Source organism: Ambystoma mexicanum, chromosome 6p (assembly GCF_040938575.1).
Source record: "Ambystoma mexicanum isolate Mex_15411 chromosome 6p, UKY_AmexF1_1, whole genome shotgun sequence".
NCBI classification, from domain to species: domain Eukaryota; kingdom Metazoa; phylum Chordata; class Amphibia; order Caudata; family Ambystomatidae; genus Ambystoma; species Ambystoma mexicanum.
Genome location: NC_090935.1, coordinates 1,456,532,471 through 1,456,559,381, shown reverse-complemented (window position 1 = coordinate 1,456,559,381; position 26,911 = coordinate 1,456,532,471). Strand labels below are relative to the sequence as shown.

The 26,911-nt window shown below is 45.5% G+C and overlaps 1 protein-coding gene across 4 annotated transcripts in view; it reads left to right on the top strand.

Annotated features, from left to right (window-relative positions):
- Positions 1-26,911, top strand: part of LOC138510527 (zinc finger protein 454-like) — a 628,028-nt gene that overhangs the window by 466,794 nt on the left and 134,323 nt on the right. For all 4 annotated transcript variants that reach the window (XM_069626245.1, XM_069626246.1, XM_069626248.1 and 1 more), the window contains exon 8: positions 9,390-9,497. In XM_069626245.1, coding sequence (XP_069482346.1) covers positions 9,390-9,497 — 108 coding nt within the window. The remainder of the gene's footprint in view (positions 1-9,389; positions 9,498-26,911) is intronic.

Sequence of the window (26,911 nt, the reverse complement as noted above, 5' to 3'; positions counted from 1 at the left end):
CTTTTGGCTTATATTGCGTCTTTCAACAGACTGATAGTGGAAACTCAATGGCCTGAGGACAAAAGGATTACGCTGTTTTATAGAGGTCTACGTGGAGAGCTCAAAGATGTGTTAGCCCAAGTAGTGAATCCCCCACAAGATTGTTCGGACTATATAGACTTAGTCGTTCAAATAGATCACAGACTGCAGAACAGGAAGGCCGATCGTTCCAAGTTTGATGCTCGAGTATTTTCCAAACCGCCAACTCCTTCCAAAGGAGTAGACTCCGGGGAACCCATGCAAATAGGGGGTCTGAAAGGTCCTCTAACACAAAAGGAGCGGGAAAGGAGAAAACAGTTGCAATTATGCCTCTATTGCGGAAACTCAGGGCACTTTCTTCGAGACTGTCCGGTGAAACCTGCCAAGAAGGCAGTAGGAGCTGCAGTTACCAAAGTTACAAACTCTGAGCAGGGAAACGACCTCGCCCGACAAGAATAGAGGTCCTCTTGCCGAGCGTGAAAACTAGTTCCGTGACCTCGCATTTCGTGATACCTATGGTCCTCATTAGCCCTGATAATCCGGATCGATTACATGCAATTGAAGCTTACGTCGACAGCGGTGCCATCGGCAATTATGTGGATCATGAAATGGTTTTGAGGATGAATCTAACTCTTTGTCCCAAGGCTGTAAAGGACGTGATTACTACGGTGGATGGTACGGAGATAGCCTCCGGGCCAGTAACGCATACCACTCAAGAGGTGACGCTAGTAAGTCAAGATGGACACCATGAGAAGATCGTGTTCGATGTGATCAAGGCCCCTCAGTTTCAGATTATTCTGGGAATACCTTGGTTAGAGAAACACAATCCTCTGATCGATTGGCGAGCAAGAACGGTCCAGTTTCCAGAATGTGTCTCTACTTGTCACCCTCCACCTGGTGTTGCACTGGCAGCAATTTCTTCAGAGACTCCCCAATTACCTCCCAAATACCTAGAATACCAAGATGTTTTCCGGAAGGATCAGGCTAACTCTCTACCTCCTCATAGGTCTTATGACTGCCAGATAGACCTGATACCTGGATCTACTCCTCCTTGTAGTAGAATTTATGCCCTCACCGAGCCTGAGAACCTTCACCTTCGACAATACCTGGATCAATACTTGGCAAATGGGTTTATTCGTCCTTCCAAGTCCCCTGCTTCTTCAGCTTTGTTCTTCGTTCCAAAAAAGGAAGGAGACCTTAGAACTTGTATAGATTATCGCTCCTTGAACCAGATCACCGTTAAGAATAGATATCCATTACCTTTGATCCCTGAACTCCTGGACCAAGTCAGAAAAGCATGCATATATACAAAGCTGGATCTTAGAGGAGCTTACCACTTGGTACGAGTAAAAGAGGGCGATGAATGGAAGACGGCCTTCCGCACCAAGTATGGGCTATTATCAGGTCATGCCCTTCGGACTTTGCAATGCCCCGGCCGCCTTTCAATATTTTATGAACGATGTCCTCAGAGAGCTCATAGATGTGTGTGTTGTTGTTTACATTGACGACATCCTCGTTTATTCTTCATCGGAATCTGAACATCGGAAATACGTGAAAATGGTCCTCGAAAGATTGCGTCAACACAAACATTTCGCTAAGTTGGAAAAATGTGTTTTCAACGTGACTGAAGTTGAATTCTTGGGATTCATATTATCACCTGGCGGAGTGCGTATGGATTCAAAGAAGGTCGATGCAGTTCTCAAATGGCCATCACCATCCTCCGTAAAAGGTGTGCAAAGCATGTTAGGCTTTGATAACTTTTACCACAGGTTTATCCCCGAATTCTCTCGAATAGTCCAGCCCATCACTGCCTTGTTAAAGAAAAACAAACGTTTTGAATGGTCTACCGAGGCGGAACAAGCTTTCCAGGATTTGAAGACTAAATTTATCTCTGCACCAATCTTAAAACACCCTCGCCCCGAACTCCCCTACATCGTGGAAACTGATGCTTCAAGCCTTGCCATGGGGGCAGTTCTATCACAAAAGGACCCGGTAACCAATCAGTTGCATCCCGTGGCATTTTGGTCCCGCAAATTCTCGCCTCCTGAAATCAATTACACGATTACTGACAAGGAACTTCTGGCTATCAAGTCTGCCTTTAAGGCTTGGCGGCATTATCTGCTGGGGGCCCGACACACCGTTACTGTGATTACGGATCACCGAAACCTGCAATATTTGAAAACCGCAAAAGCCCAATCCTCTAGACAACTCCGTTGGGCATTATTCTTTGCCGAGTTTGACTTCATAATTACCTATCGACCTGGTACAAAGAACGGTAAAGCTGATGCCCTTTCTCGGATGGGAGTGGAAGAACACTTGATCAACCCTAAACCTGTACCAATCATTCCCGAACAAAGAATTCTGGGTGTAATCGCCACAGAATCCATAGAGGAAGTTGAGGATAAAGCCAGGCAACTTGTAACTCCAGCAGACATACAGAATTGGCATCTGCAGGGAAAGGACTTTGCAGTAAAGGACAACTTATTGTATTTCCAAGAAAGATTATACCTACCCAGCACAGATTTACAGAAAAAAGTAATCGCTTGTTATCACGATTCTTTAATAGAAGGACATCCCGGTATGGCCAAGACCTCAGAAAAGATCAAGCGCTACTTCTGGTGGCCGTCTTGGAAAAAAGATATCAGAGACTTTATAATGTCCTGTGGAGTATGCGCCCAAAACAAGAGTCAAAAGGAAAGACCAGCAGGCCTCTTACTCCCTATTGACATCCCACCTCGCCCTTGGCATACGCTTTCTATGGACTTCATCACCGATCTACCTCCATGCTCCGGATACAATACGATTCTCGTAATCGTGGACTTATTCTCCAAGATGGCGCATTTCATTCCGCTCAAAGGCTTGCCAACAGCAGCAACTCTGGCCCGAGAATTTCTCGAAAACATCGTCCGACTGCACGGTTTTCCTTCGGTTCTAATTTCGGATCGAGGTAGTCAATTTATTTCTCATTTTTGGCGAAGTTGCTGTCGGTGGGCTCAAATTGATGTGAGACTATCGACCAGTCACCACCCTCAGACCGACGGACAAACCGAGAGGACCAATCAAACTCTGGAACAGTATTTACGCTGCATGCTGCAACAAACTGAAAAAACTTGGAAAGACATCCTTTGGATAGCCGAATATGCCTACAATAACTCTGTCCATTCGGGAACTGGGAAAACCCCGTTTTTTCTTTTGTACGGCAGTCACCCTCGAACCTCGGAGTTGGATCCCCTCCAAGATCTTGAAACACCAGCAGTAGACTACCTGCATTCTACAATCACCTAAGCCTTTAAGGAAGCTGTTTCTCACCTTCAAAGGGCTAAAGAACAATACAAGAAAGGAGCAGATCAACATCGGAAGGAAGCCCCTCAATATCAAGTAGGGGATCAAGTCTGGTTATCCACCAAATATCTACCTCTAAAAGGGCCACGCACATTCAACCCAAGATACCTTGGTCCCTATTCCATCACTACCATAGTAAACCCAGTAGCGGTCAAGTTGGACTTGCCCCCGCACATGAAGATACATCCGGTCTTCCACGTCTCTCTATTAAAACCCGTGCAACCTCAAACCCGACTAACTAAATCTCCAAAACCTATCCTAGTTGATGGAGAACTCGAGTTTGAAGTCAAAAGCATTCTGGACTCCAAGATCTCCAAATCTACACTATTTTACCTAATTGACTGGAAAGGCTACGGCCCCCAAGAGAGATCCTGGGAACCTGCTGAATATGTCCACGCTCCTCGCCTAATCAAAAGATTTCACCGAACATTTCCTGACAAGCCAAAACCCCCGGAGGAGCCTGGTTTGGGAGGGGCCTTGAGGGGGGGTACTGTCATGATCTCTGCTTCCAAAAGGTCAGGGTTTTCCCAACTCCCTTGGAAACAGATCCATAACCCAGGTTCCGAGTGCCAACCAGTCCCAATTGGGACCTTTTGGACCCAGTCCTGGCGCCAGTGGCACCAGGCTCATAAATATGCCCAGTCCCAGCGCTGGAAGCGCCGGGCTCATAATGCTTGGGTGGACTTACCTGCAGCAGACCATGCTGCTTACTTGCCTGCCAGTTGAGCCTCTGATCCTCTTCTGTTTGGAACTACTTTTCCTGTTGGGTGGGGCAGGAGCCACTCCCTAGATTCAGAACACTGGAACTCTTCTGGAAAGCAGGAACTCTTTTCTTACCTAGGCGTGGCTGTGGAAGGAGACACCTAAGCACTACAGGAGGCTATTTAAACCACACCCGATGGATGAATCTTGCTTTGCGTTATTCTGCATCCTCTGCAGCAGAACGCTCATCGTGTCTTCAGCATCTGATCCTGGGCATAAGGAAAAAGGCTTACCATCCTGAATCCAGTCTTCAGCAACACCTATAAAGACAAGAAAGAACAGGTTAGCATTACGGTCTTCAGTGACAGCTCTTCACTTACCTGGTCCATCGGCTGTCACCAACGCCTCGCGGTGCATTCCGGCATCTGAAAGACAAAAGCTTACCAACTCTTCGCACGCTCCGGAGGCCTTCGGCGCTGCATCCCGCATCTGAAAGACAAAACAAGGTGCGTTTAAAGACATTGGGGAACTTTAATACTCACGTGCCATTACTCCTTTCCACATCTAACCCAGTGGGTATTCCGGCACCCTGCAGCCGCTCCGAACTTGTACCTGCAAAATAAAAAGACAGTTAGAGCGCATCGTGAAGCAGGCAACAAGCGCTTACTTACGTGCTTCCAGGCGCTTCTATTCATCACACCGGCTCCATCTTCAACTCACTTCAGCCCGTCATCCGCCATCGCCGGAACCCTGCAAAACAAGAAACATCATTACTAAAGACTTTAAAGACATTAGAGTTACTCGAAACTTACCGTTCGTGCAGTAAACGACGGACAGCAGTCCTCTGAAGTCAAGAGGCCTGCTCCCCTTATCCAGTGAAGAAACTGGTTACAGCACCCTGCCCCGAGGGAGATGAAGAGCACGGCGTTCACTTACCTAAGGTGAGAGCGTTAACCTTTGGGGTTCTACAGGAGAAGAGAAAGGGAAGAAGAGAGAGACATTCAATAACCCAGTTCCTTAATCCCATATTTTCTATCTGCAGACATCTTACCCTTCAAGTCAGACATACAGTGCACAGAGGTCCAGCCCAAAGAGCCAGCCGTGTGTTGCACATCACCTTTGAAGATACGGTATACGCCCAGTCAAGACCGGCGCCTCTACGGGAATCAGGTGAGCGTTACAGAAATTTAGAAATGCAACAAACACACTTTCCTCAAACGTCTGATGGAATAACCTGGCTGAATTGGCTTCAGAGTTGGTGACTTGGTTTTTTAGAACCCGACATTCGGGGTGGAAGTAATCTGACGTTGTCTAACGGGAGAGTGAATTATCGATTGAATTACTTGTTCGTAAATAAGGGGATAAAAAATCAGGTAAAAGAATTTTAACATATATTTACCCTTCTTAGTGACCGCCAAATCTTAAAATGTACTTGATATAGAGCCCAGTTGAAAACAGGGTGTGGTGGTGTAAGCCTCAATATCAAAACCAATGTTTGGGGGAATATGATTTATTGAACAGAAACCAATTAGGTAAAATGTAGCCAAATGTTCAACATCCTACCATTAAGTAGGCAAGAGATGGTCGTCAATCGTCTTAAGGTGATTGGTGATTTATTGGGGATGATACAGATGACAAATTGTAGAATCTTAATAAACAAAAGGACAAGGAAAAAACATAGAAATATATATGATTTCCAGATATAGATTAAGAAAAAAGAGGTAAAGTATGAAATAAAACTGACGAAAGGTCAGTATGAATGAAGATGAAAAAAGGTATAAAATCTTCAATATACGTACTAAATTTAAGAATTGCCTTAGGGCCCATAAGAGTAACATGCATAACTCTAATTGTAAAATCATGTTTAGGCTATGTAGAACTCAAGATGCAGAAAAATCTGGTATCTTTATAGGCAATGTATCACAGAAGAGGAGAATAAGGATGTCAATGTAATATCAATAGTAAAATGGACAGATCATATATCCTTCACTCTACTTTGAGGAACACAAGTCTATACCAGAAATGGAGATTAGTTGGACTAAAGAAGAAATTATATTCCCTTTTGGACTAGAAGATGTTTTAAAGATCATAAATAATATGAAATCTTCTAGGGCTCCGGGGCCTGATAGACTGGCAAATATAGGGATAAAGCGTAACCTGGATAAATGGGCAGCTATATTGCTAGAACTTTACTCTTGGGTATGGAAAAGTGGCAAGATCCCCGACAGCTGGAGAGAGGCCATATTTATTCTGATTCATAAAAAAGGGGAAAGAACGTGCCCCAAGAACTATCGACTGCTGGCGATGGCAGACTCCAGCTGTAAGATTATTTGCTCATTATTATTACAATTGATCAACCAATGGAGTAAATTAAATAAACTTGTATCTCCTCTCCAGACGGAATTTAGATCTGGGTTCAGTGCCATATATAATATGGTTACACTGAACCAGCGAATACCATGAAGATAAAGTCAATATTATATGCCTGTTTTATAGATTTGTGAAGGGCATTTGATTGTGTTAACAGGGAAAGGCTTTGGGGGAAACTAACAACATTTAAAATATGTCCCATAGTTCGTCACTTCTTAAAAGAAATGTACAGAGAGACTACAGTAATTATTTGTGCGAATGAAGGAGTGGAAAGGTTCTTACCCATTAAAACAAATATGGCCCTTAAACAGGGCTGTGTGACAACACTTGTTTTATATAATCTCTATGTATCAGACATGGGAGCGAGCTTTGTAGACACCAATAACTACCCACTTAAGATGGGTCTAACCATAAGTTGGATGTCATACACCAATGACACTGTAATTATCGATTTAACCCCCATCAGACTTCAGAAGATGCTCAATGAGCTCCATTGATATGCTAAAGAGCATAATCTGAGCATAAATGTGGGCAAAACAAAAATACTTATATTAGGGGAAAGGGAGGAAAGAAGGGAAACTGTAAATTTAGATGGAAAATTGATACCCAAGTTATTTAGGTGGTGGAAACATACCCATACTTGGGCATGCTTGTGAGGAATATCCCACCCCGACATTACTATGAGGAAATGATAGAGAGAAAGGTGGTAAAAAAGTGGAATGACATTAGAGCATATATGTCTATAAAGGGTGGGCATTCGATTGAGGAACTGCTGGAAATGTATAAGACTTGCATAATACCTGGTGCATTGTATGCACTGGGAACGGTCACATCCAGATTTACAAGGGATCTGAGTACAATTTATGGCAGATTATGGAGCCATGCTTTGGGATTAGCCAAATGAACTCCCATCAAGTTCATTAGGTGTGAATTGGGGGCAGCTTTTTATGTTTGGAAAAGAATCGTATTAGAATGGGGAAAATGGAATCTGGTTATATGAAGTGGTCGAAAGAGAGGTACTTGTCATGCAAGGCAGGCTGGTATGAAATCATTTTACCTTTTTATATTTTAAAGATATTTTAAAGATAAGATGTTGGGACATTTCTGTGCTATTATTTTAAGGACGGGAATGACCTGTATAAAGCGGAATGCTGTTTTCAAAAGCAGAGGAAATGTATTACTTAATAGCACATTTTAATATAATTTGTAGCATGTTGTATATGAAATTATTATTACTATGGTTGCTAATTGTCATCTGAATGTAATAATGGTAATTGTTCTTTGATTAGTGTTTAAGGTTTTAAATAACCAAATAACACTATAATAAATAAAAAAATGTTTAAGTCTGCATATTATGGACTGACCATCATTCCCTGAGCCTTCAGGCCTCTACATCAGAGCAGTGGCTCAGAACATGCCTAAACAGTTAGAGGAGCATGCACATTGAGAAAGGATCCGAGCCTTCAGAATGACCTCATTGCTATGAAGCAGTGGGAAGGTCTTTGGCTCTGCCCACCAGGAGTTGTGATGAGTTTTCGGAGAGCTGAGGTGTGCCATGTCCAGGGCCGCACAGTCCTAAACATCTGCCACTGGCTGGTATATAAAACAACTTGTGAGCAATTGGTCATGAATGCTGACAGTTTGTAACAGTCAGTCTCCATTGTCTATGGATCAGGGGCACGTTTAGAGTGAGTTGTGCCCACAGCTCATGTAGGAGAGCCGACGACGTGAATACAAGAAATGGGACAATATGGTGAATAAAGCAATCCACAGCTTTCGTTCCGAATGAAAATCTGGCCAGGAAAAGGTTATTCCCCCCACCCCCCATTCTCATCTTAAACAAACATCCCGAAGCCAGAGAGAAGGAAAAGAAAAGGATACTTCATCTGCTTTGATCAGCAATGAACGGATCTAGCCAAGGAAGGAAAGAACATGGGCCTCATTACCAGTTTGGCAGCAATTAGTAAATCCGCCACATTAACGCCCAACATTTACCGTTACTGCCACTCGGTTTTGTGGGCTTGACACAGGATTATGAATGGTAGAAGGTCGGTAGAATTCAAGAATTTTGAAGTCCATAGGTCTCCAAAGGGATTTTTTTAGGGAAAGTGGAATATTTACCTCCAGCTGTTTGCTGGCGGTGAATCTTCCACTTTACCTCTAAACTTGGAATTTGACAGTGCAGGAATTACTGCCTCTTTTTTGCTGCATCGCTAAACTCTTAATGAGGACAGTTCTATCCTGAAATGTGATGTTATTGATGGGTCCTTCTTGCTCAAGTTGATACAAAACTCTAAACTACAAATTTTCCCAGCCGACTTTGGAAAATTAGCCCTTATGGGTTGTTTGCTGATATTATCTGTAAAGAAAGTGAAGCATAATACTTTTCTCCGGTCTTGCCCTAGAATTGTTACTTGTTTTAAGTTCATATTTAATTGATGATGGCTTGTCCTCCATGATGAAATGTTTGTCGAAAGGACTGTTTTTTAAAAATGAATACCAGTTTATGTAAACAAGGAGGAACATAAATACACACTACTGGGGAATACAGAACAAGGGTTGCTGTTACATTATTATTCAGAGATGTGTGCGGGCAACCTACATTTGTAGAAATACATTGTTACACATTTATCTAAGTAAATTTGCCTCAGAAAACAGATCTAAGAAGGTGATGGTAGTAGATTAAAATGGCTCAAGTAAAATGAACAACACAAAGGTTCGAGTTGTGATATTTTTTATTGGACTAACTGAAAATATGCTGCGATGGAATAAGGCCTGAGCTTTTTAAAGTCACTATCCTCTTCATAAGATGGTTAAAAGAAAAGTTAATAAAAAGTTTATAAAAAAATAAGTTGAATTGGATTAACACAACGACAAACCTTTTTTATGTCATTTGCAGAGAACGATCCAATGTGGAGGTGGCTTTGATCTTTTTATTGCTGTTTGTACTTTTGTAGATTTTGCCTGTGTAGCAGGATTTCCTGTTCCCGGTATGGACGCAGATTCCAGTTTTATCGATCATGTTGATGTAAGAAAAGGAGAATGCCGGACTGCTTCAAGCTCTGGTATGGGTGATGGGCTTCTATTTCATTTAAAGTTTTGTAAAGCATGGATTGCATATCCGACTGAGCACCAGAGTACTGTACAGCACTGAGAATTAACTATGGGCAGATTGGATATTGGTCATGCCAGGGTGTTTTTTTCTGCTTTTGTTTTTTTTGCTAGAGGCAAAACGCCAGTCATAGCATTCCTGTTTTTTTTCCTCTGTTCACAAGAGGTTAACCCTTGATACCCTTAACTCCACCCTCCCTTATTCCACCAGCTGTTGTCCTTCCCATTACCCCCCTTATTGATGGGCTTAATGTGAATGACATTGTGGGGTATTCTCTTTCACCACCGTAATCCACATTTTGTAGTTTCCATTTCTGAATACTAGATCTGCAATGGTCAGCAAGTTACCTGCTGTAGTTCAGGAATATCCTATAGGTTGGATATCTATCTTGCCCCAGAGTACAAACCTGTTTAATGATTCAACGTAGAGATTGATTTGGTACCGATTAAAAGCTTGACCTTCATCTTTTCTGCATCTGTGAACCAGACAAATGATAGCTGGACTTTTAGTAGTAAACATGGATACCCTTACAAGGGGTTTCTCCTCTTTCTGGCCTTCAGTGACTGCTGTCATTTTTTCTGGTCAGAAATCAATTCTGTTCCAGCCAAATTCGGATCCAAGTTATTAGGGCTCATTATAAATTGGCCGGTGCAGTAATAATGGGCCAGTATTGGTGGGGTGTGGGGGGATATGGGTGTGGCTGGCAGTCATGCTGTAGAGAAGTAATCTCCCTATCTCCTGCTTGATCCTTACAAGATACGCTCCAGATTGCATTCATCTTGACTCATGCTACATTCCCGGCTACCTAAACATCAGCAGATCACTTTTGCCACAGAGCTGAATAGCTGGTTCCCCAAGATGCCAAGATCGCAATCGCAGAGGCTAGATGGTGACCGGTGCTTTCAGAAAAGACGTTTGAGCAACTTGCGAGCCTCTATGCATATCCTGTGAGCCCGTGCACTGGGAAGGCCAACTATAGACCTGAGGATCCCCTCCACACCCCTGTGGCCGCAACAGAGACCATACACCAAAAAACAATGCTGTGCAGCGGTGGGGTGCTGCAGCGGAGGGACAAGCCCAGAGAAGCTTGCGGGCGGAGGGACGTAGAAAGCACTGCCCAGTTATCATAGGGCGAGGCGGATTGCGGTCGTCCCCAGAGCCCCGCTTTCCCTGGATGGAGAACAGAGTGAATGGCTATTTGCCAAACATTGTTGCAATTGCTCCATATGCACAGGGGACCATAAGATACTGCAAACGATCTGATTAAATAAATGTTAACCACGTTGGACATTTTGTATAAAGGGAATCAAGACTGAGCCATCGCTTATGATCCTGTGATATATGTCTGTCTCGCACGCTCCCACTTCCTTGGGGTCGCAGTGCTTCATCGTCAACATAAGACATGCTTGGGGAAGAAATCTCCTGGTTGCTGAAAAATTGGACTGTAGACAACTCAGTGACGTGACGGCCGGTGAGTCAGGGGTTAAATAGGCTCTATCGTACACTGAAACCTACGCAAATCACTAATCTACACTAATTACAGATTAAAGCGCTCCTATTGCTGCATTCCCTGTGCACATTTGCAGCTCAACACGGGACAACCCAAAACCAGCCTGCAGCTCCAAGCTGCACCACAGGGTTGGTGGTAAAGCACAGGACGGCAATCCGCCCCCAGCTGGTGTGGGGGGGGGGTGGATGCTGCATGTAATAAAGCCAACGATTGCGGCAGAGGTGGAGAATCCCCCAAGACCCAGCAGAGTCACAATTATTGGAGTCCACGTCATAGGCTTACGGATAAACAAAACGAAAGAGACGCAGCGCAGTGTTGGGAAGGACAGCGGTTGAGTACACTGACAGACCCCCTTACGTGCGTGAAGAGGAGAGCGGGGAGTCCGTCCCTCAAAGTGCGCCCCAACGGTAGAAAGAATACAAGCCCTAGTTTACTGGCTAGTGAATTCATTGGGCACATGCCTGGTCAGTCCGGAAAAGGGAAGGTCAGCCAGACCACAATGGAAATCTATGCCTGTAGTTCAGACGGCAAGCTGGCAGGGAGTAAAACAGTGCTGTCGCCTGTGTTGTCGGAGAGATAGAACGGAAGTGAGAAACAGATTCTAGCAGCTGTTGAGTTTAAAATTCACTTGGTCATGATAGATGTAGGTCTACTATGGCAAGAAAGATCTGGATAGATCGAAACACAAGTGAGTGACAACACAGGAAACATTCAGAAAGTGCAAGTAGAAGTCAACGATAGGAAACAAAGAGTGAAAGTGCTGGAAAATAGAAGACACGGAAGGCAGAGCCAGGCAAAAAATAAGAATACGGGGTCTACCGGAGGGGACAGAAGGTCTGGACCCCACAACATATGTTGAGAATATGCTCTTGCAGGAGGTGGGCCCTGTGGAGCTCACACAGGGCTTTACAGTGGAACATGTGCACAGATCCTTCACCAAGAAGCCCCACCTGGAGTGCCCCCCAGGCCAATAATTGCCAATATTATGAACTATAAAGATGGAGAAAAGATCCTCTCATTTTCGCGAGGCGGCGGTGTAATCCACAGAGCATCGACTTAGAAGGGCTGAGCTGAAATATATTCTTATCCAGCTCACTTCAAGGTCCTACATAATGGCCAGTCTCTCTTTTTTGACAGACCTGAAGACGCACATGCATGGACGGATATGGTAAGGATGGCTCAGATGGAAGGGTAAGGTGACCACAAGATGAAGCGAGAAACGGAAATCGCTGCTTACTGAACTTCGCCTCCCTGTCACAGCTCTAGATATTAGAAGCGCATCAACAAGATAATTTGCGGCATCTGCTATGAGAGGGCTTAAACACTGACTCTGGGACTGATGGTTTACTATGGTCCCCTTTTTGAGCACTGCCTTTTGGAGCGACAAGGTGTTATCAGTACAGGAGGGAGCAGAGTGGAAGAACTAGTAACTCTGCTGGTAGGTACCGCTTGCGGCTGCGACCCCTGTTCGAATTATAACCTCGGATACTAGTTTAACAGTATCCACTCGCTGTGCACTGACCAACTAAACTATAGCGTTTGGTGGAATATGTGGGAGAAGCGGATATGCCTGAGCATGCTGCGCATAGCTGGGCGACTGTGGGGTGGACGGTGGGATTGGGAGGAGCGGGAGTTGGGAAGTTTGTGTTGCCTTTTAAACATGTCCCAGCTGACTCTGGACAGCGTAGAGAATGTGGCGCACAGCAGAAAGAGGCGTCATCACTGTAGGATACATTCCTTTATATGGGAATATATGACAGTGGATGTGACAACCCAGATTAGGCTATTGCAGGGGTGGTATCAGAGGCCCCCTAAATACTGCACGCCATGGCAGGTAGCCTAAAGCTAGTGACCTGGAACGTTGGGTGCCTCAACAACTATATCAAAAGAAATAGAGTACTGATGTACCTGCGCAGACATAAAGTTGGAATATCTCTACTGCAGGAACACCTCACAGTCGATAGACACAACACACTGACCAGAAAATGGGGCGGACACATTGTGGGCTCTACATACTTTTCATATGCCAGGGGTGTCCTAATATCGATTGCACAGTCATTGTCTTTCAGGGTAGTTCAGGTTAAGTCGGATGATGAAGAAAGGATGGCCCTTGCGCATGGTTTCATTTGAAAATAGAGAAATGTGCATTTTGAATGGATTGTGTCCTCCAACGTATTCCTCATCTGACATGTAATGTCCACAGCTGTGCTGCTTCGGAATTATTTTATATGGTGGAGGGCGCCCTGCATCAATTGCGTCAGGTTGATGTCCCTCGAAGGCCTCTGTCGAGGGTTTGTTTTATTTATTGATTTATATGGCGCACCAAACCCAGAGGTATCTAGGCGCCTTTACACAGAATTAAAAGTATACTTTCGGCATGAGTTACAATAGGTACAGTTGATTTATACATAACAGATAATATATACATGATGTACAAGTGCAGGAGAAGATACATTCACAATTAAAGGCAGTGGTTATAGTGGTAGCGGGTTATATAGCCTCACATGTATGGGGCTCGTATTATCAGTTGTGTCAAAGGTCCTGAGCTATGAGCCAATTTATGGTGTTATGCCTAAAGTTAGGAAAGGGTTGGTCTGCTCTCAAGGAAGGAGGGAGGGTGTTCCATGCTTGCGCTGCCATAACAGGGAAACTGCACCCCCTTCTTTTTTTAGTTTGAATCTAGGAACGGCCAGACAGCATGAGTTGACTATCTTTGTAGGTCGTGAGGAGGATTTTCTGATAAGTCTCTCAGAGAGGTAGAGTGGGGCCGCTTGATTAAGACATTTATGGGTTAGTGAGAGAGTTTTAAGCATCATTTTGCCTTTAGTGGAAAGCCTTCTCCTCCGCTCCGAGTTATGCTTTCTCTTTGTTATGCCAAGTGCTATTATGAGGGCATTATTTTGAAGAATTTGGATTTTGTTAACAATGTACTTGCTCGCACCTAGGTACAATGCATTACAATAATCCAGTTTAGAGAGGATAAGGGCTCTGGCTAGGATCGTACAGCTTTCTTTGGAAAGAAAGGGTTTGCGGGCTCTGATCAGCTTACAAGTATAAGCTGTAGATGAGGCCATGGTATTGACTTGCTTACTTAGAGTAGGGACTGAGTCGAGGTAGAAACCTAATGTTTTTACTTCTTTTACCACTTTAATGTTGTTCTCATCTATATTGAAGGAAGTGTATTTGGTGCTAAGTTTATTGAGGTTGGCTGTAGTTCCGAGTATCAAGATCTCTGTTTTATCGTCATTCGCGCATAGGCCGTGTGCTGCCATCCATGCCTGGATGATTAAGTAAATCTTATTCACTAAGTCCATGTCCTTGTCGTACTCTCCAGTAAGAGGTATAAGGATCTGGGTGTCTGCATAATTTGTGTAGGTGACACCCAGATGGTCCAAGACTTTGAACAAAGGCTTTGTAAATATATTATACATTGTTGGTGAGACACAGGAACCTTGCGGCACACCACAGGTTATTGGGATAGGGTCAGAGGCGGCTAAGGGGGAGAAGACTCTCATGGTCCTATTGTTCAAAAAGGATTTGATCCAAGTGATGACGTCCTGTAAAAAGTGCGCCGCTGAGGCGAGGTGTTTACATAGTACTTTGTGATCCACCAGATCGAAGGCAGCAGAAAGATCAAGGAGAAGTAACAAGGCAATTTTTCCTTTATCTTTGAGTTCATCGATCTGAGTCTTTAAGTCTATTAATGCTGTTTCAGTACCGTGCTGTGGCCTAAAGCCAGATTGGCGGACACCAAGGAGATGATTAGTCTCTAAATACTCCTGTATCTGAGTCTAGGCCACTTTGTCCAGTAGCTTAAGTAGGAACGGTACAGTAGTGGTCGGCCTGTAATTAGTAGGGATGGTAGGGTCCAGAGATTGTTTTTTTAGGAGGGGTAATACCCAGGACTCCTTTAAGTTGCTGGGGACAGTGCCAGATGAAAACAAGGCATTAATTAATTTAGAGATAAAAGGCGGCAATTCTCTAGCAGCATCTTTGATTATCTGAGCTGGGTAGCTATCGCCTTTTTTTTTTTCTTTTTTTTTTTTTAGGGTGACGTCATTGGATGTTATAAGTAGCACGCACGGCACCCTTAGCCTCAGTTCCGTTTTTTTTCCGCAAATGTGTTTGCTTTGTAAAACTCGGCGTGCCTCGTGGTTACTGTTAAGTTACCGTTTTATGTTTTCTTCTTCTACCCCCAAGACCCTGCGGTCTGGCTTCAAGAAATGTCGGGACTGTGGCTCCAAGATCACGGATCCGCATCAAATTTGTCTGTGGTGCCTGTGCGAGGGCAACGCTACGGATGACTGTTCGAAGTGCCATTTGTTGACTGCCAAGGCCTTGTGGGAACGAAAGGGGAAATTGAAGTGAGGCTAGGTGTCCAAGCACCGTAAATCTAAGTCGGCTGTTCTTTCGACCGATGAGTCGAGGGGCGACTCTCCTCGTCGTAAAAATTCCAAGCGCTCCAGGTCCCGCAGTGGTTCGCGCCACTCATCCTCTTCGTTGAGACGGTCCAGGCAGCGACGTCACTGTTTGCCTACTGTGTCCTCTTCGGACGACGCCTCCCAGACAAAGGTAACCTGCCGCACCAAATCCTCAACCCCAGAGGAGTGGGATGCTTTCTGGTTGCAGATGTTGCAGTTATTTCAGTCCCAGGGCACAGTTCCGTCCGTGCTTTCTGACGAAGCCGGAAGGGAACAGTCTCGGCTGGATACTTGCGTGCCTTCGGGCACAGGTGGACGGCACGATAAACATCAGGAGTCTTCGAAGTCCCATTCAGACATGGCATTGGGTGATCACCAGAGACGTGCCAGGTCCAGGTTGCGGTTTTCGTCTACGCCGAAACAGTTGAAAACCTGCGAAATCATCGAGGCCGTTGAAGGTGTGGCACCATGCCCATCGGGTGCGCCTGTCGTGTTTTTGCCCCCGGTCAGGCCATCGAAGCCGTCAGCGCCCTCGATGCCATCTGGGCCGAATTTCCGGTGGACGTCCCGGTGACTGTGGACCCTCCGAGGAAGGCTATTTCTAAGACTGTGAAGCCTGTAGCTGAGAAGAGGTGTACTCCTCTCCCAAGGAAGGATTTATTTAAGTCTCTCTAGGACATTTATGAGGACGAAGAAAGGTCCGATGTGGATGTTGGTCCTTTTGGTCTTCCGTATGGTACTCCTGGTGTTCCGCAGTGTCTCATTTCTGAAGAGTCGGATGGAGGAACTGTGTTAGTCCTTGCATTATTCCAGTGGCCTTGACACTTTCCCTGAGATGGAGTTTGGTAAGCCGGATCGGAGATTAGTGTTGAGAGTTGTGGAGTACCTGGGCTGGTCCAGGCCTCCGGAAGCAATTTGATCAAGATGATCTAAGAGTCTACCTCGATGCCAGTCTTACTATGACTAAACATATTGACGCACTTGCCTCCTCCACGGCCTACACCTCTAAACTTATTGCTCTCTGTCGACAATTTCTGACCCCAGCAAGCTGCCTTACCTTGGCCAGGGGCCCTAGTATTATCGAAATTGGATTACTGCAATGTATTACTACTAGGCACATCCAATACCATCCTCTCCAAAATGCAACTACTGCAAAATAAAGTCCTAAGAGCTGCCTTAGGAATAAAAAAATCGGACCACATCTCCAAGACTAGGAAGGACGCTCACTGGCTTCCCATCAAAGCAAGAATTATCTTTAAAACACTATGCATTGCACACAAATGTCTGACCAAAAAAGGCCCAACTTACCTTAACAATACTCTACACCTAAAAGAATACACTAGATCACTAAGATCCAATGACAACCTCCTATTGGCACCCCCTCGCTACAAAACTACTAGAGTGGGGGGCAGCAATTTCCCTGTTCTAGCTCCCAAACATTGGAATCTTGTACTCTGTAACAATGTATGACCAATTCCTAAGTTATCTTGTAACCACGCTGTGCTACCCGAGGGTCTGGACGTGTAATACATAAATAAAAATAAAAAATCTTAGATATTCTGGATCAGGGTCCGTCCACTGACCCGGTGTTGCCATTTCATGTGCAGTGCAAAAGAGGGTGGCTAATACTTGGAACGCCCCGGAGAGTATTCCGGCGGTGAACAAGTCGTTAACAAAGAAATAGCGCCCATCCAGTAGTGACCCCAGCTACCTGTTCACACACCCCACTCCGGAGGGTTTGGTGGTTCAGGCGGCTACGGCCATCTCGAAGCAGGCAGCGTACCCTACCATCCCTCCTGATAGGCACGATAAGCGCATGGATGGATGGATGGGTACGCAAGGTATTTTCTGCTGGGAGTATGGTGTTGAAATCAGCCAACTCCACCTGTGCCTGAGCAAAGTTTTCACACACTCTGTGGAATTGCATCTCTTTAGCTGAGAATATTCCCAAAGGGGATGAAAGGGATGGCTTTCTGGCTATTGTGAAGGATGTCAAGGATGCCATTTGTGAATCCCTTCAGTCTGGGTTGGACACTGCGGATAGTGTCAGCAGGTCCAATCTCTACGAGCACCGTGATGCGTAGGTTTGCGTGGTTGCGGAAATCCAGGTTTTCACCAGATGTGCAGGCTCGTCTTCTCAACATGCCCTATAAAAAATATTTCACAGTCATTATTTAGAAACATTTGATCATTAAAACATAGGAAAAGAGAAACAAAGTTCTACAATCAATCCCCAACAGAAATACTTCAGCATCTATATACAGTTGTTTTTTTTATCCCTGGTAAATGGGGTCCCACAGGCCTCCGAACATGGGGGTTCAACAATTAATCTTATTATTTCCTTTTTGCCCAACAGGTTCACCCCAGAGCCTGTGCTAGATCTTCAGCTTGATTATTTACAAGGTTCTAATAGCCCACACACTTCAGATAGAAATTTAACTACAGCCAATTTTAATGCAATCAATTTCCCATGTAGCATATTCCACCATAAATCCTCAGTGTCCACACTGGAAGGATCATGGACAAATCTACCAAAAGCTGCTAAACGTTGAGGTATAAGCACAGCACATTCCAACAATAGGTGTTTTAATGATTCAGTATATTTACTACAATGGTAAAAAGAACATGGGATTTTTATTGTCGCTCCTGAGCGAATTTCGCCAGTGAGTAAAGCATTAAAGCAGAATCTTAAATATGAAACCCTCCTGACAGGGTCCGGAAGTGTATTGAGGTATGACTCAGGGGTTCCCATTTTCTTTCCATCATGAATAAGGTGACAGAATATCCTAGATGACCAAACAATCTCCATTGATTTCATCCAGTCCATACAATGGAGATGGGACTTTACCCTCTCCGGATTAGATATGAGTTTCATGTGTTAGGCCAATAGTATCCAGAGTTGTCATACAGTCAATCTGCAGAGTCAGTAACCATTTAGATACAATGGCGCCCTTTCTTAACCTATTTCGCAGGAGGGCATAGAAGGAGTGTTCTCGTGTCATTAAGAGGTTTCGATACAGAGCAGTCTTCTCCAGTGCACTCTGCACTCCAGAGATAGAAAACCCAACTCGAATCGTATGGCACTCATAGGTACACCCTTCGGGAGATCGTAAAGGATTTTACACCATATTTTTTATTCCAGCTTGTCAACCAATCGTTGTGTAACGAAGGGAAATATTTCAAATCCATAAGTAAGTTTTGGCACAACTTTGGAGTTGTAGAACCTTATTAGTGGAATAATCGAGTATTTACAATATTTGACACCTTTTTCATTTGAGAAATCAATTTATCAGCTTTATCCAAGTAGAAATTCCAATACATGTAATTTGTAGATCTACTAAAGACTGGGAAACCCAAATAGCATAAAAACCTTACTTTAGTTAGAAGATGGGCATTTACATTCCATTGAAAAGATTTTTTTCCTATTCGTTAGGCGAATCACTACCGATTTCTTTTTGTTTAACGAGACCATTTGCCCTGACATAGATTGATAGGGCCAATAGCTTCTGCTGAAGACCAATGGGGGTACCATCAATGAGTAGAAGGTCGTCAGCATAGGCACTCCAACTAATTTTAATCCCATCTACATTCGGGGAAATGAAAGAGGCTTCTTCCAGGGGCCCAGCCAAATCAGAGAAAGACAAGTTAAAAAGTGTTGGTGCAAATAGGCACCCTTGTCTCAGCCCATTGCAGGTTTGAATCTGTCGAGATGGGGCGCCATCCGTATTTAGCCGGATCTGAATGGCTGATTCCTCATGCAGATGTATGAGGATAGTCAATAGTCTGGAGGGCATTCCCATCAAGGTCACCCTAGTCCATAGTCTAACCCTATCCACCTTGTCCAAAGCAAAGTTCAATAGAGGCCAGATAGATAGGACTCGCAGAATTCCTGCAGCCTTTTCGAGTAGTAGGGTGAAGAGCAGACCTCCTATTTCTGTGCCCATGCCCTTTCGGAAACCGAACTGTCGGTCCGACAAGATGTGATTTGCCTCGATCCATTCCACTATACTCCTCAACACTAAGCCCGCAAAGATTTTAGAATCCGCATCCATAATTGATATAGGGCGATAATTGCTCTGGAACCTTCTATCCCCTTTTTTGCATACTGGAATGATGTATGAGACCCTCCATGATGTCAGAAAATAGGATAAAAAGTGCTTTAGGCCAGAATTCTGTATTTCTCTTAAACGTAATGTTAGTAAGCCCATTTGGGCCTGCGGCCCTAGAGGGATTAGATGAAGTAATCTGTTGTTCGATAGAGGAGATAGTGAGGTTACATTCCCAAGGACCATTTTTAATTTCAACAAGTGGTTTTGACAATGCAAATTTCCCTGCATATAAAGAAGAGAAGTACTTTGCCCAGGCGTCGTCCTGGACACATACTGATTGCAACGTCACCTGGGGATTCTCCATATTGTTTATTAATGACCAGAACTGGCAGCCTGCAACATATCTTAAGGCCCTTAGCATAGAGACGTTATCTTTTTCTAGCATGGCCATCTTATGATTTTTTAGCCAATTTTTCTTAGATTGTTTAATTGATCGAATTTGCTTCAATTTTGTGACCTGATCTAAATTGGAGCAGAGGATCGCACGAAGGCTGCAATTCGAGGAGTTTTTTTTAGATCTCACCATTGGATCATAGACATGCATGCATGCGTGGATGTCTAGAGACCATGTTATATAGAGACTTAATAGAGCTATCAATCAAGCAATTTACATATTCCGAAAAGGGCACAGAAAATAAAAGCAATTTAATAGGCCATGAGGTACACTGGTATTCACGAACAAATACGGAATTTAGTTTGCTTATATTCCCATCATGCCATTCTATGCGGTTACCTCCACGTGAAACTGTTAAAGCTACGTTTGTTTTCCCTTGGTTGATTGCGCTAAAATTCCATGTTAATTTAACCTCTAGGAACCTGTGGTCACTCCATTCAGAGTCGATCACTGAGAATTTGACACACACAGCTGATCGGCTAGTTGACATAAAAATATGATCAATGGTGGATTTATAAAGCCCATTCGACCATGGGAACTCTTCTACAGAGGAATCAAAAGACACATTCATATGCGTAAAACCCCATGACATAAAATAACTTACGCCATATCTGCCTGTGAGTAGTTTTACAGGTGGAAGCAAAGGACAACCCTTCAATCACCCCGGAGTTTCCCATAGACTGAATAGACGAAGAACCCATCTTTTTGTTCAGGCCTAGACCATATTTGATTTCGGAATTAAGATCACCCGCAACTATGATATTTAATCCTCCTGTATTTAAGTAACCTGGTCGAGAGGCAGGTATTCAAAGACACTATAACATTGCCCAATGAAGATTGAAAGATTGAGAATTCGAATATATATTAAGCACCAATATAAAGGTCGAGTGGTGACCATTAGGTAATTCCAAGACTACCGCTAATACCCCACAAGATATAGCCTTTGACTCCAGAATTCTTGTGCCAATCTCTACTTTAACTGCAGTTAAAAGGCCCCCAGCTGGCCTGCCGTGGTTTCCTGAACTGACAAGTTGGTGTATGCATTCAAAACCATCTAGTTGGAGTGGGGAAGTCAACCATGATTCTTGGATGCAAATCAAGTCAAAAGTTTTACATTTGGTGCACAATGCTTTGGAAACCAGAAAGTTGGAATGTCACCTGGAATTCCAGGATAAGAGCCGCAAATGTTGCGGTGCTTTAGAGCGACTAAAGTTTCTGATGCATGGTTTTAATTTGGGATATGGACTCCCTCAAGGATAGCGCTAGCCATCTCAAGTCCTGTTGATCCTCCCCCTGAGTTGAAACTTGGTCATCTTTAAATTCCTGCACATCCTGCCTACCAGGTTGAGGTATATTCTGTTGGTCCATCAAGTGTCTCCCTTGGCCTCACTCATTGCTGAAGATGAGTATATCGTACCCCATCCTATTAAATTGCTCAGTCTCTTGCAGTATTAGATCAAAAGTCTTCTGAGAGTTAGGAACAATTTGCATATGACCAAATCTTGTTGGGTGAACAAAGTCCACCGGCCAAATATCCTCAGAGGATATCAGCCTCAGTCTTGGGACTTCATTAAACAACAGAACCTGTGTTCTATGTAGGGACGGAGGACCTCCAATGTCACAAAGATTGTAAAATAAATTGCTGGGATAGTCAGGGAAAGCTATTTTCCACCACATTACATTCCGTCACTGTCCTTGATATGAGCTGGCATGGGGGGCCCGTGTACATCCGGGACCCCCTCTGCCAGTACCTCCTTTGCTTGGGCAATGGTTTGGGGGTTAGTGGTCGGTACTGTACTCATCTCCTGTTCCTTTTCACATTTGGAACAAGGACTCGACTGCCCAACGTGTGCCTGGTGTGTTTGGCTCCTGTTGCTCAGACCTGTCATTTTTCGGGGACGCTCCCCCAGATCCTGTGACGGAGCTACGTTTATATCATGATAATTGGCAGAGTGTACCGATTGTTTAAGCCAGGATAGATCTGGAAGTAGTTCCATCATAGTTATTTTTTTTTTTAAACTTTGTTTTTATTGACACCATACAAAATAAAAGGTTGGGTGCGCGAGCAATCCCTGCCGGCATGACATTGAACAAACATAAATGTCAGTATTTTTGCCTTTAACTCCCACGCCGACCCCTCCCCCCCCAGCAGCCCCCCCCCAACTTTTCAACATTCCAAGACTTAGAGGCTATGCAGGTTTTAGAAGTTGCAGAGAGAACATTCGAATATCAATGTGTTATCAGTCGTGTAATTTGATATAGTGGGATCAGATCGATTCACAGCAAATAGGGGGCCCAACTAGGAACCTGGGTCCGGTGGTGAGAAGTGTGAGGTGAAGGTATTATAAGGCGTACTTTACAGTCGCATAGAGATGCAATCATCGTTAAGGAGAACTGTACAAATTCCGACATGGTATCATTTGTTATTGCAGTAAGTTTTTCATAGGTAAAAATCGACCTGAGTTTACAAAGCCACTCCTGTTTAGATGGAGCTAAAACACTTTTCCATTTTTGGGCTAGTGCTAGCATCCACGCCCTCAGCATGGCCCCAATGACCCTAGGGAAAGCAGTCTGTTCCGTCTCCGGCATGGGAGTACCCAGGAGGATTTCCAGAGGAAGTAATGTCGGGGAGTACCCCTCTATGTCCTTAATCCAACTGAGGAGTTCCGTCCAGTACACCTGAATAACCAGGCATCCCCACCACATGTGAAACCACGTGCCCCGTTGGTGACATATCCTGGGGCAAAAGGGGGACACTTCTTTAAACATTTTGGCTAGAGGGCGATGCCATGAGTGAAGTAGCTTGAAGCTATGTTCCATGGCAGCAGTATACATTGAACCTGTAAATACAGACCTAAAGATAGCTCTCCATGTGTGGTCATCTATCGTCATGCTCAGCCTTTCTTCCCATATTCGTTTGAAAGGCTGTCTACCCTCCAGGTTAGCCGTTACCAAAGCGCTGTAAAACCTAGACGGAGAACCTTTCCGGGAGGTGCTTTTGGCTAGGAGCATTTCGAAAGGGGTAAGAGGGCGACCAATGTTATCGGCCCACCGGGGTTGGGTCAGGATTCCCTTCAAGCGCAGGTTTTCAAAGACTGAGGGCGGGCTGTCACTCAGAGCCTCCGTCAGTTGGTTGTATTCCATGAAGCCCTCCTCACGATAGAGTTGAGCGACCCTCTCCAGGCCCATGTCTGACCATGATTGTGTATTTCGGAAACCCCTGGTATCCAGATTGATGGGGGAGCCCCACAGCGAGGTTAAGGGGGGACGGCCAAGAGGACAGAAGCTTGTTGTCCCGGTTCGGCTTCCAGACTGCCCAGAGGGCCGCTAAGGTGGGGTGTGTTCTAAGGTGGGAGGAGAGGGCCTTAGGGGGGGGCCCGTAATAGATCCCTGACTTTTTTCGGGTGGGTGTGGACATCCTCAATGTAAGTCCAGTATGTCCCCAGGTCGTCCCTCATGTGTTCTAACATTACCCGGAGCTGGGCTGCTTTGTAGTATAGTCTGAAGTCCGGGAGCCCAAACCCACCATGGGATTTAGGAAGAGTCAAGGTAGAAAATGTAACTCTTGATCTTTTACCGTCCCAAATGCACCGGAGGACTCGAGACTGCAGTAGCTCAAAGAAAGCATCAGGGATCACCACGGGGAGGGCCGCAAAGAGGTAAAGTAGGCGAGGCAGAATATTCATTTTGACCGTGACCATACGCCCAAACCAGGAGAGTGTAAGGGGTGCCCAACGTTTGAGATCGCTACTCATCTTGGCCAAGATCACCGGGAAGTTATATTGGTAGAGTTGTGTAAGATCCCTCGGAATGGTGGTGCCCAGATACCTGGTGGATACCCGCTCTATTCTTACTCCCAGTATTTCGGAGTTATCCCCGATCTCGTGGTCCCTGGGACCCATGGGCATAATGCTAGACTTGGACATGTTCACCTTGAGCCCCGAAAAGGCGCCATAGTAATCTATAAGCCTGATCATTCGGGGTAGAGAGTCCTGAAGGTTGGTCAGGTAGCCCAGGATATCGTCTGCGAACACGGAGAGTTTGAAGTCGCAGTTGTCACATCTGATCCCTGAGATTTCTTGGTCAGCCCTAATCGCTGCTGCCAGAGGCTCCATTGCTAGAGTGTATAGAAGGGGTGACGGGGGACAGCCCTGGCGTGTGCCCCTCGATAGGGCCAGAGGGTCTGATGTACCGCCATTAACCAAAACTCTCGCCGAGGGACCATTGTAAAGTGCTGAGACCCAACCACAGAAGTTGACCCCCAGACCCATTTTTCGGAGGACTTTGCCCATGTAAGGCCACTCGACCCGGTCGAAGGCCTTTTCCGAATCTAAGGAAAGGAGATAGCCCTCCACCCCCTGCCTTGAGGCCTCATGCATAAGAATAAGGATCTTTCGAATGTTGTCTGATCCCTGGCGTCCCGGTATAAAGCCCACTTGATCCCCATGTACTAGGGTAGGGAGGAGTTTCGCCAGTCTATTTGCTAGGAGTTTGGCCAGAATCTTTACATCAGTATTGAGGAGAGAGATAGGGCGATATGATTGTCACTGAGAGGAGTCTTTCCCATCTTTGGGGAGTACCACTATCAGAGCGGACATCATCGTGGGTGGAAGGGAGCCCAGTTCCAGTGCTGAGTTGAACATCTTGGCCATAAACGGGGCCAATGTGGACCGATAAGTCTTGTAAAACTTAACGGTATACCCATCATCCCCCGGTGCCGTTCCGCTCTTTAATGAGGATATGGTGTCCACTATCTCTTGTGGGGTTACAGGGAGTTCTAATGTTTCTGCCTTATCCGGGGAAAGGCCTGGGATCGGGAGGGAGTCTAGGAAACTTGTCTATTTCTGTTCCATCTCCTGCGTACTCCGAGCAGTACAGCCGTTCATAATATTGTCTGAATTGCTCAGCTATCTTATTGTCTCTCACGGTTGATTCCCCTGCTGGAGTGCGAATGGAATTCACCCTCCTACTATTCCTGAGCTTGCAAAGCCTCCAAGCCAATATCCTGTCCGCTTTCTCCCCTTTTTCCATGTACTTCTGTTTCAGGAAGGATAGCTTTTTTCCGTTTGTCCCACCTGGAGGTCTGCCAACCTAGAGCGCAGTCTTTGTAGCTCCTCCCACTGTCCGGGGAACATCTGCGTTTTCAGTTTCCCCCCCGGTTGGATAGTGTCTATCTTTTCCCTCAATAATTTCTCCTCATGGCCCCTCTCCCTCTTTTTCCTTGAACCTATCCCAATCAGGGTGCCCCTAATGGTTGCCTTGAATGCCTCCCAGACTCCCATAACGCCAACCTCCCCATCGTCGTTAACAGAGAAATAATCTTTTATGGCCTCTAATAGGGACTGGCGTACCTCCTTGTCGTGTAAGAGGAGGTCATTACACCTCCACTGGGACCGGGATGCAGGGGCAGGGGGAATACCCATTTTTATTCTAACCAAATCGTGGTCTGACCAAGGGACGATCTCCACTCCCGAGTCCGTGACCTCACCCCGGAGCCTGGAGTCGACCAGTATGTAATCGATAACGGGAGAAAGTAGCATGTGGCTTTGAGTAAAAGGTAAAGTCGGGGTCTCGGCCCTGCCTGCTGGGGTGCGTGTCACTCAAGCCCAATTCCCCATTGACCTCCTGGAAGGTTTCTGTAAGTTTTTTATGGATTCTCAAGTTCGGGCACAGGTTAACTGACTTCCTATCCCTCTCGTGGCAGAGAACCATGTTGAAATCCCCCCCCCCCACCAATAGGGTGCCCTCAGAGAAAGCCATGATTTTTTCTTTCATCCCCACCCAGAAGCTATCCTGTGCTTCATTCGGAGCATATATGCAGACCAGGGTGAACAGCCGGCCCCTCGCCTCCCCCTTGACCATAATATATCGGCCTTCTGGGTCCGGCTTCTAGGCCTTGATCACGAAGTGGGCCCCGGGAGCAACCAGCAGGGCCACTCCGCGTTTTTTAGCCTGGAAGGACGCCACATATACTTGATTGATGTTTTTAGCCCTTATCTTTGGTTCCCTGCCCCTAACCCAGTGGGTTTCTTGCACAAATAGGAAGTGAAGCCACAGCCTCAAATTCTCTCACCACCAAAAACCTTTTCGTGGTGAGTTCAGCCCACGTACATTTAACGACCCCACCGTCAAGAAGTGAAGCGGATCATCCATCAAAACGATGGTAAAAGCTCATGGCTCCCTCCATGGAGCGCAAAATGGCATTACTCCCGCTGAACTTCCGCACCCTGCTGGTGCCCTGAAACAATTCTATAGGTGTAAAAGAGACCTGGAAACCTAACGTGACCCAACTAATTCCCCAACAAACAAACCCCAACTTTCCAATCCCCCCTCCCCCCTGAACGCCTGATTGATTAGCGGCTCCATCTCGTCACCAATCCAGGCCACCATTGTCTCCCCCTCCGGGCTCTTTAACTCAACAGAAACACCAATTCGAGCCCTCCTCACCCCCCCTTTCCTTTCAGTCCATGAATAATTGAGTCGCACCCCCACTCACAGATTACAGTACAAGCTTGAGCGTCGAGATCCCGGGAGCTCCTCAAGTATTAGGCTGGTCCGGGGAAGCCGGAGCCACTCTTCTAAATTTCCTATGACCACTGACTTTGCGCCTTTCCTGCGGAGCTCTCGTCCCCCTGGGGCCTGTTGGGGCTCTCTCGCGTTCCTGTTCGCCCATTTCCAAGTTTGGTTCATCCAGGAGCTCCCCCGACACCCTGCGAATATTGTCTTCCGTGACCAGGGCATATTTGTAGCCTTCCAGCTCAAATGAAAGTGAAAAAGGGTATCCCCATCTATTCCCGGATCCCCTTGGTCTGAAGTATTTTTGTCAGCTGGAAGCAGAGCCGACGTCTCGCCAGTGTGAAGGCAGACAGATCCTGATACACCGCGATCTGGGCCCCCTCCCAGTCCACCGGGCCTTTCCTGCCGGCTAATTCG